The sequence below is a fragment of the Emys orbicularis genome, chromosome 4 (assembly GCF_028017835.1).
Source record: "Emys orbicularis isolate rEmyOrb1 chromosome 4, rEmyOrb1.hap1, whole genome shotgun sequence".
NCBI classification, from domain to species: domain Eukaryota; kingdom Metazoa; phylum Chordata; order Testudines; family Emydidae; genus Emys; species Emys orbicularis.
Window position 1 is genome coordinate 97,532,532 of NC_088686.1, and position 10,905 is coordinate 97,543,436.

At 43.3% G+C, this 10,905-nt stretch overlaps 1 protein-coding gene across 1 annotated transcript; it reads left to right on the forward strand.

The window, feature by feature from the left end:
* The first annotated feature begins 311 nt into the window (after nucleotides 1–311).
* OLFML1 (olfactomedin like 1) lies at nucleotides 312–10,700 on the forward strand. Its single transcript, XM_065404464.1, has 3 exons — nucleotides 312–437; nucleotides 3,241–3,529; nucleotides 9,922–10,700. The coding sequence occupies exons 1-3, from the start codon at nucleotides 312–314 to the stop codon at nucleotides 10,698–10,700; spliced, it is 1,194 nt and encodes a 397-aa protein (XP_065260536.1).
* Nucleotides 10,701–10,905: the final 205 nt, after the last annotated feature.

Genomic DNA, 10,905 nt, shown 5'->3' on the forward strand with positions numbered 1-10,905 from the left:
TGTGACTCAGTACTGAACATCTGGGATTGGTCACAAGATCACAAGCTGGAAAGCATTCATCTGGCTTCTAGAAATAAACACATCTAGCTCAATGCTTTCCACAACTTTATTGTTTTAATGATAGACTGAAGGAGCTGAAACAGCCATTTTAAATCTTTTAATTCTTGCAGCTTTAGCATTTGTAGCCATTTTTTTCACATCATAGTATCACACAGTAATTATATTAATTTTAATTCTGGGGGGGCAGTTTTAGCGTGATTTTTCTTCCCATTATTAATTCTTTATTTTTCCCCACAAGATTTCATAAAACTATGATAATCTTGCAATTCAGATTTTTATTAGTTTCATTTTTCACAAGTATCGTGGGAGAGGCCCAATATGTAATGCAAGATGAAGTACTAATGCATTACATCGACCGGCGTTTTCTATCTTTAGAGGTACGTGTTATCTGTATAATTGTGTCATAGGAATATTGTCTCGTTGCAAATATATTTGAAAGGTGGTGCATGTTCTTGCATATATAAACTGCATATATGTTAATCATCATCAGTAAAATAATGAATAATATAAACAAATAAAATAAACAAACTTTAAAAGTATGTCATGGTAACTAAAACCTGCAACTTTAATTATTTCGTGTTATCATAGCATTATTTATCATATAACATTTTTATTTTATTTTATTTTATTATACAGAGCCAAATTCTTCTATCAATTGCATCTGTGTAATCCCATCAATAACATTTAGCTAAAAATGTTTAAATTGCTGTCACAGTATGTCTCCAGAATATTTGCATTTCCTGTTGGCATCAACAGGATTGGTGAAAAAGATTAATAATGAATTAGTAAGCGCAGAAGATAGTTGGAAGCTTACAAGGCATTTTTCTATCTGAACTTTAAGTGTATTTGCATCTTGACAAGAGACTGAAAAAATCCCCATGTGGTTGGGAGATTGCAAAAAGTTTTGGTTCTGCTAAATTTCATAAGATTACAGTCCCTCAAACAGGGCTCCCACCTACTCCAGTACCTGTCCTTTTTCTTCAGTTAAGATCACCGAGTATTGCTAATTAAATTCAGATGAGATTATTAAAAATAATTCCAGAAGTTTTGCATTCCTAGATCCTAAATACCAATGTACCATTGTGCATACTTTATTTAAAAAATGTGACACATACACAGTAGCACAGAATTTGTATGGGATGAATTACTAAGAATTGCTATCGTGCCTTTGTCTGGTAATAATTTGTGTTAATAAAATAATTGTAAAGAAGCTCTAACAGTAGTCATTCCTGCACTCCTTGCTCATGCAAAGCTCCTACTGGCTTCACTGAGAAAGCAGTGAAGGATTGGACCAATGTTCTCTCCCCATTAGGTGGGCTGGGATTAACATTTCACGAACCTACACAAGAATGACAATCATATACATTTCAACTGTCTGTTTCCTCCCTTTTGCTGCACAGGAGAGAAAAGTTTCCCCCATCTTCCCTGGTTCAGACCAACCAACATCCTAAGGTTCTCGCATATGTTTGGACACCCATAGAAGTTGATATATGTGTAACTGTACAAGCAATGTGGACGGGGTGGATATCTCCCACCCCCACACATTTCAACTTGAGGGGGGAAATAATGTCTTTCTCCCTTCCACACACACTTTTGTCTGGCTAAAGGCTAAGGGAGAGGTGAAGGAGGAGGGGACAGTAGCAAGGGCAGAAAAGGGGAGCGGTAAATATTGGAGGGAGAAGCAGTCCTGGGACATTTGGGAGCGTGGATGGAGGCACTTTGTGTAGTGAGGAGGAGAGATGGGTAGATGGGCCTCTTGGTTGGGATTATGGTCATATGCAAAAATCCAAGTTAGCACTTGGATAATTGTCATAAAATGAGCCGGGGAGCTATAAAATCCTCACCAAAGATTTCAGAGAATGAAACACATAACACATACTACATGGTTCCCTTTGTAAGTATATTTATTCCTCAGTCATAGAGAAGCTCACCTAACACCCACAATGAAAAGCTTGAAACCTGTGTGTAAAGCAGCACAACTGAGTACCCAGTTTTAACTAGTTAGGACTATCATTCTTGTGTATCAGCCCTTAGATACGGACACACTTTCAATAACTCATCTGATAGGCAGTGTTGCCTAATGGGTGGAGCACTGGACTAGGACCCAGGACACCTGGGTTCTATTCTCAGCTCGGCCACTGTTCTGCTGCATGCCATTGGGCAAGTCACATCTCTCTGTGCCTCAGTTTCCCCCTTTCTAAAGTGTTTTGAGATTTATGGATTAAAAGTCCTATAAAAATCACTGGCTTTTTCAGCACCTAGCCTATTATGAAGTTTTGACAAACTAAAGGGGCCTAAAATTTCAAGAGTGGCTCATAATATTGGGTACCTTGGTTTTTGGGTGGCCAATTTGAAACACCTTAAAGAGTTCTGATTTTTAGAGAGTGGGAGCTCAGCACTTTGTGAAAATAAGGCCCCTTTTATGATGACTCCAGCTAGGCACCCAAAATCACTAGACACTTTTGAAAATGCGTCCAATGGCAGGGTCCATTCGAAGTGATCAGGCAGGTAGGGCCTGACCTAAGATGAACTGATACTGAGGTAGCTGCATAGGTGTGCTGGTCTTTCAAACCTGAATTCCATTGCTCTATCTTCCATGATTTTACTCCCACAATTTTCACCATTTTGATACAAACTTTCTTCGCATATATTGCTTTTGTAGGTCAAAATTTCGATTTTCCATTTTAAATGCTAGAAAAGAGGAAGTAGCATTAACTCTGGATCAGATATCTGCTGGGTCAGCAAAGGAACAGTATGTGAAATGTGGTTGCTTCCTGGATCCAACAGGATCCACATTTTTATGAGACAGACTCAGCAGAGACCCTAAAGAGAGGATTTTGAGGGACCTCAGGGATGGGAGTCATCAGTGATCCCTCTGTTCTACACCCCAAACCTCCAATGGGTTCTACCAGGGCTCCCCTCTGCTGACAGAAGAAGAGCAAAGAATCTGGCCCTCAGACTTCATAGCAAGGGAGAATATAGATATTTAACCACCAGTATGAATTTCAGTGACTTTTTCATGCAGATTAATAAGTGACAGGGATAATTAGTTTGAAACGAGAAAGGGAAGGGGGGACAGTGGTATTTATAAACTAACCATGTGTTAAGATCCTATCTATAGAAAATACACATGTTCACACATGCAAATATATATTTATATGTTCTGTATTCTAATTCAAGAGCAGGCTGGAAAAATGCAACCAAGATATACTGGATTATGTACAAGAATTCCGTGACTTTTCAAGGAGGATGATATCGCGCTTGGAGGGGCTGAAAGTTTATAAGGCTGAGTTTAAAAATGAAGTGGAGCATTTGCTAACAAGAGTTGAAAGAGCACAAAGGGACATTGACTATTTTCAATCAACAAGAGAATCTACTGCCTGTGTAGAAGTAGATGAAGACATGGTGGAAAAGCAGCTAAATGAAGACGCAGAAGAAAAAAGGAAAGTCAAGCTCATGCTTAATGCAAGTAAGAACTATTTACTTTTCAAAACTTAGATCTAAGAGAGCCAATCTTCTAGTCAATACATTTATGCTGATATGTGGATAAAGTATATTTACAAATGTGTGTTCTTTAAGTGTGATAATATTGAGCTTTCAGCAAAGAAAACAAATACACCAAAATGATAAGGGAAATGCTATAATTAAAATATTTGTTATATACATACTGAATTGCATGTTAAATTGGTTCTTCGGAAATAGATCTTTAATTGGAGCATTAAAAGCATTAAAAAAACCTACTAAAGGTATGCTCGGGCAACTGTCACAGTTCCCAAGACAACTACACCTCTGACCTCTTTTTGGTCTCCTTAAGGGTATTCCACTTAGGTCTCAAGCCTCTAATCATCACCATCACGTGACACTCAGCCTCCAGACTGGAGATTTAGGCTGCACGCTCCTGCAATTCACTGCGATCACCTTAGCAAGTCTGAATTAAGTTCAGCATCTCATGCTTCAGGGCTACAGCTGGAATCTGTAGGGGGCCAGAAGCAGGGCCAGCCTAGGAGGTGGGTGACTGCTCAGGGCCCCATTGTCAGTGGTCGCCATCAGAGTACTACAAGCTGGCGGGCCGGGCTGCCAGAGTAGGGGTGAGTGCGGGCAAGCCCGTGGCTGGAGCCCCACCTGGTCAGCTGGGCAGGGGGCGGGTGATGCTGCCTGGAGCTGCCAGCCTGCTGGGAAGGTGCAGGCAGCAGGGCTCACTCCTGTGGAGCCAGTGGGTCAGCCCCTGGGTTCCCCCTTCCTGCGGTCCTGGTGGTCAGTGGGTGTATGGCCAGGGGAGCCCCAGGCTCAGAAACTCCTCCCAGTGCAGCCTGGTCTGGGTGGCCGGAGAACAGCAGCTGCTGGCCAGCAGCGCAGATGTAAGCGTGGCAAGGTATGGCATTGCCACCCTCGAGTCTGCGCTGCTGCTGGCGGTGGTGCTGTGTTCAGAGCTGGGTGCCTGGCCACAGCCGCTGCTCTCTGACCACCCAGCCAGTGCTTAATTTGCGCTGGGGTTTGCCCGGGCTGAGCCCTGGCACGTCTTTTATTACAAATTAAGCATCGGGAGAGGTAGCAGGGCCCAGAGGCAATGGTGGGGAGAGCCCCTCCCACATGTTCTGATTTTGTTTGTAATCTCCTTTTTCTGAGGCATCAGGGATGGCCACAAGTGAAGTTGGGACATTGGATGGGGAGGGAAAAGACTCTGAAGTGGCACCAAGCATTCTCTCTCTCACGTGCTTAGCTGGCTGGTTCTTGCTCACATGCTCAGGGTCTAACTGAACACCACATGAGGGGTCAAGAATAGGGTGACCAGATAGCAAGTGAAAAAAATAGGGACGGGGGTGGGGAGTGCCTATATAAGAAAAAGTCCCCAAAATCAGGACTGTCCCTATAAAATCGGGACATCTGGTCACCCTAGTCAGGAAGAAATTTCTCCTCAGATCAGATTGGCAATGATCTTGATGGGGTTTTCACCTTTCTCGGCAGCGCTGGATGTGGGTCATTTGCCATCATTATCTGGATATATCTCACTTAATCAACTTCCTGACATTGCAGGGGCTTCAAACATGGGTGTACCTGGGGCCCTCCTATTCTCTGCCTCTGGCATATAATAGTTTAGTCTTCAATGGGCTGTAATACTTTGGTGTAGTTTTAGTTGGGTTTTGTGTGTGGATGGTTGGTTGGTGGTGTTCGTGGCGTGTGATTTACAGGAGGTTAGACTAGATGATCTGGGGTCCCTTCTAGCCTTAAACTGTAGGAGCTGCAGCCCTGTTCATTAAGGGGCAATGACAGGGTTAATCAGTGACCAGGCTAGTTCAAAGCACTATTTATTCAGAACAAAAGACAGCTTAAAAATAATAAACAGCTTATACCCAAGCCTGGTTTACCAGGTGTCACCCACCTTGCATATGGAGACGATGGCAATTTTCAAAGTACTTCAGGTCCTTTCACAGGGCCTGTCCCTCTGGGTCACAGTCTCATTTCAGTTCTGAGGTTGGGTAAGGGTGTGGACTGTTTTTTTCCATGCCACCCAGAATGCACAAGTTCACAGACCTTCTCTTGAGCTGAAGAAGTATGTCATTTATTTGCTGCTTCAGTGAGTGATCAGTCCACCAAAACAGAGCATAGCATAGGGCTGAATGCAAGCTCACAGCCACATTCAGGTGCTCGCCTTAAATACATTATTACAAAGCTGTTCATTATATATTGTATAAACACTTTTTCTGCCTAGCATTAAGATTAGTTTGCTAACCCAGTTGTTTACCTGATCAGATTGCTGGGTCAGCTTTTCACCTGGCTGTTCTCTTTCCTTGCCAGACAAGCAGGCATCTTTTCACATATCCCAACACCTAATTCAGTTTCCAGTACTCTGAATTTCAAAATCTGTTCCTTTCTAGATCTAAGCTTGTTTGAATATTCCGGCACTTTCTTTGACATGCAGTAAAAAAATAAACTAGATGGTTTTTAAAATGTCTCAGGGTAAAGACACTGAAAATTGTTTCTTTCTAAAAATAACTAAGCTAAAATTACCTGCCTTTTTACATCTTTCCAGATGTTGAAAAGTTGTTATTGATAGTAACACATTAGTATATACTAGCCATCCATTAACCACATCATATTTACAGGTCCATTATCAATTTCCAGATTTTACAGCATTGCTTGCTAGTGTTTAAGGTCTTGCTGCCTAGGTTTCCAGCTGTCTGTGTAATACACTTCCTGCTGCTTGAGGTAATTCTTAGCTGACACCACTATTTAAAAGCAGAGCCATGAGTTCATTGATATGTTTAATTGTAGTCATTGAGGACCAAATTCTGGTTCCATTGAAATCAATGGGAAAACTAGTAAGGATGTGGCTTTTAGAGCACTTAGATAAAGTCATCTGTTAAACAGTAAGTGACTCTTAACCTTAACAATAGCAGAGCTGCCACTCCACCATAAGGGGCATGGTATAAGTCCAAGGTGATTGTGTTTGGTTTGGATATGTACAGACACTCACTGATTTTGCAGGAAAAGTGGTTGATCTTCCAACCCTGCCTTGGTTGCGAGTGGGATATGGCATTCCTGCAGATTAGGCATCAAACTGCCTTCTGGGTCTGATGGGGGTAAGATTTGGAAGTATCCTGGGGCAGTAGAGGCGTCTCCAGTCCTTCATGTTGGCTGCAGTAACCAAAGTGTATACGTAGGGGGTATCCGTATCCACAAGTGCAAAAAAGGGTTGCTTTCTGGCGGCAATGTGAGTATTTCTATTGACTTCAATGGATTTGGACCAAGTAAAAAGAGAGAAGGCTGATGATGCAACGGAGTTTGCTTTTGTCTTCTCCATTTCATCTACTGCCAGAACTTGCTGCCTTAAGGGCTTGTTTATTCTGTTTGGCTAAGAAGGCTGCACTTTATTAAAAGACATTCTTTAACCGTCAAGTAGTGTCTCTTCTAATTTGTTATTGCCTTTGGCAAGCAAGCTGTTTACTCCTCTAGTATACATTGTAATAACATGTTTGCTGGAAGGGCTAGGCAGTTGATAAAGATTGAGAGTTCCCTGGGCATGATTCTCCACTGCCTTGCACCTTGTAGAGCTGTTAATATCTTTGCAAAGTGGGTGTAAAATGCTACCAACGCTGAATTACCTACTTATTCTGGTAGTAACATTTTGCACTCACTTTGCACTGGTGTATATGACTACACCACTCTGGCAGCCCCACAGCCCTAGTCCCATGACATGCTGTGATGGGTTCAGTTACAGAGACCCCTTGGGACTGTCACCTGATGTGCTGAAATTACCTCTGAGCCCATTTTCCCTGATGGCTTGGGACTCCAGAACCCTGCCTTGTTGAGTCAGACATGCCAGCCTGCTGCAACAAAGACCCAGGTCTAAACCACGCCCCCAAAGCTGCAGGCTTTAACTAAAAACCACTCAGCAGGTTACCTATCTCCAGTACTCAGATACCCAGTTCCCAATGGGATCCAAACCCCAAATAAATCCATTTTACTCTGTATAAAGCATATACAGGGTAAACTCATGAATTGTCTGCCCTCTATAACACTGATAGATACGCACAGCTGTTTGCTCCCCCAGGTATTAATCACTTACTATGGGTTAATTAATAAACAAAAGTGATTTTATTAAGTATAAAAAGTAGGATTTAAGTAGTTTCAAGTAATAACTAGTTTCAAGTAATAACAGACAGAACAAAGTAAGTTACCAAGTAAAATAAAACACGCAAGTCTAAGCCTAATACATTAAGAAACTGAATACAGGTAAATCTCACCCTCAGAGATGTTCCAATAAGCTTCTCTCACAGACTAGACTTCTTCCTAGTCTGGGCCCAATCCTTTCCACGATACAGTCTTTGTTCCAGCTCAGGTGGTAACTAGAGGATTTCTCATGACTCGCAGTCCCCTTTGTTCTGTTCCACCTCCTTTTATAGCTTTGGCACAAGGCGGGAATCCTTTGTCTCTTTCTGGGTTCCCCCCCTTTCTTCTAAATGGAAAAGCACCAGGTTTAAGATGGATTCCAGTACCAGGTGACGTGGTGACATGTCCTGTGAGACCCCACGCCTCCATTCTTCCCGGCCTGACTCACACGAACACAGGAAGACTTACAAGTAAACAGAACCATTTACAATCAGTTGTCCTAGTTAATGGGAGCCATCAAGATTCCAAGCCACCATTAATGGCCCACACTTTGCATAGTTACAATAGGACTTCAGAGTAATACTTCATATTTCTAGCTTTAGATACAAGAATGAAACATTCATACAAATAGGATGAACACACTCAGTAGATTATAAGCTTTGAAATGATACCTTACAAGAGACCTTTTGCATAAAGCATATTCCAGTTACATTATATTTACACTCATAAGCATATTTCCATAAACATATGGAGTGCAATGTCACACATGCCTCTAACCTGAGTTATGGTGACATGGAGCTGTTGTTTTGCTGGTCCTACACATTCCATGGCATGTCCCAAAGCCAGAGAGATACCTGACTTTGGGATCTGGCTGATTTCTGGCTCTTTTATGTTGCAGGAGTGGTGAAAAGGGGCCAGAACAAAACCGAGAATTGGGATCTTTATATTCTGGCTTCATATTAGGATGCTGTATTTCTTCCTAAGGGTGTTATATTATTAAAGGGGGGGGAGAGGGTAGGAGTGAGCCCCTGAGATAGTTAGTATGTTAAAATTCAATAGGTCAGACTTTAACCTGTAGGTCTTTTATAAATAAAGATCTTGATTTTTCTCTCATGCTGCTGTAAACCAGGAGTAACCTCACTACAGTGAATGCAGAGACACCTGTGTAAAACTGGTGTGAGTGAGAGAAGAATCAAAGCTGCTGCTCTGCGTCTCCTCTCAGTTACAATAATGTAATCCTGTTTGGGTGGCATTGGTGTAACAGAGCAGAATTTGGCCCCATGTATGTCGTTGAAGATAGGTAATGAATTTACATGGCAGATGTTGGTTCTATGCAGAGGTGAAAGTAAGCCAGTCAGGTCCGGTCCAGCATATAGGTAAGGGCCGGTACACAGCCGACCGTACCGGCAGGGCCGCTGATGAGGGGGGGCCAAAAGGGGCAGCTTCCCAGGGCCCGGAAATTTAAAAGGGCCCGGGGCTCCTGGCAGCAGCCGGAGCCCCTAGCCCTTTAAATCGCTGCCACAGCCCCGGGGCTCCTGGCCACCATTACCCCAGGGCTGCCCAGCCGCCACTACCCTGGGTCCTTTAAATCGCCACCAGAGTCCTGGGGCCCCCGGCTGCCGCTACCGCTACTATGGGGCTTCAGTGGTTATTTAAAGGGCCTGGGGCTCCTGGCCGCTGCTACCGCTACAATGCCAGCAGCTGGAGCCCCAGGCCCTTTAAATTGCCACCAGAGCCCCGGGGCTCCCAGCCGCTACCGCTCTCATGAGACTCTGGCAGCGATTTAAAGGGCCCGGGGCTCCCGGCTACCACTACCACGGCAGCAGCCAGAGCCCCGGGCCCTTTAAATCGCTGCCAGAGCCCTGGGAGGTGGTGGAAGCTGGGAGCTCCAGGCCCTTTAAATCGCCGGGCCGCGCTGAAGGGCTGGCTGGGGGAGTCTGGCCTCAGCCCCGCCCTTTCCGCCCGAGGCCCCGCCCCTTCCGGTTGAGCCACCCCCCCCCACCTTGCTCAGGACCGCCACCGCCTTACGTACCAGTAAGTCTCTTCGGTTACTTTCACCCCTGGTTCTAGGATATGAAATGAGTTTGGTGACTACTTAACATAGCAATTTTGTAGCCACATTTACAGACATTTTGGACATACTCTACTCAATGGATGAAGGGACTAAGAATTCCAAAGAGAGGGAACAACCAGAGGATTCACAGTCATTCTAATTTTATAATCCTTTATATTTGGATTATTTTCTTACAGGCTGTGACAACATGCTTGCAGGTATCAAGTCCATAAAGATAGTTAAGAAGACTGGAGATATGCACGGCTCTTGGATGACAGATCCAGGCAAAGACCATATGAAGATTTATTTCTTAAGTGGATCCAAGAATAATGTTATTTTGGAATTTGCAAATATTCGGGCATTCACGGAAAGGAATCATAAGCTAACACCACGGAGAGTTAACCTGCCATCTTCCTGGCAGGGAACTGGCCATGTTATGTATAATGGTTTCCTGTTTTATCACAGATATGGCTCCTTAAATGAGATAGTTAAATATAACATCCAGAGAAGAAAGGTAACTGATAGAATGCTCCTGCCGGGTGCTGGACAGATTTCTGCCTATGAACTGTTTCCTGATACTAAAATAGATCTTGCTATTGATGAACAAGGGCTGTGGACAATCCATGCAGAGCCAGACACGAGTGGAAACCTTGTCATCACTAAAATCAACCATATGACTATGACAGTAGAGCATACTTGGGACACATCTTGCAATAGCAAGAATGCTGAAGCAGCTTTTCTGATGTGTGGCGCCCTTTATGTTGTGTACAACTCTCCTAGTGGAGGCACATCTCGGATCGAATGTGTGTACGATGTCTTAGACACTATAAATACGTATGAAATCCCCGTTTTACCTTTCCCCAAACGTCAGGGTAGCCATTCTATGATACATTATAACCCCAAAGAAAAGCAGCTATTTGCCTGGGCTAATGGATCCCAGATCCTTTACAAACTTCAAACAAAGCAAAAAGTTTAAGATCTTTAGGAACTTTTCAAAGATGAATATTAAAATAAGCTTAAGGTCAATGACCCAAGTTCTCTTCTCAGTTACCATCACGGAATATTCCCCTGGCTTTTCCATTTGCTCACTGTTAGATGCTTTATATATATATATATATATATATTCACACATTTTCCCCCGAATTAAGGTTCATATGCTCACTTCTGCCTGGGCCCAATCT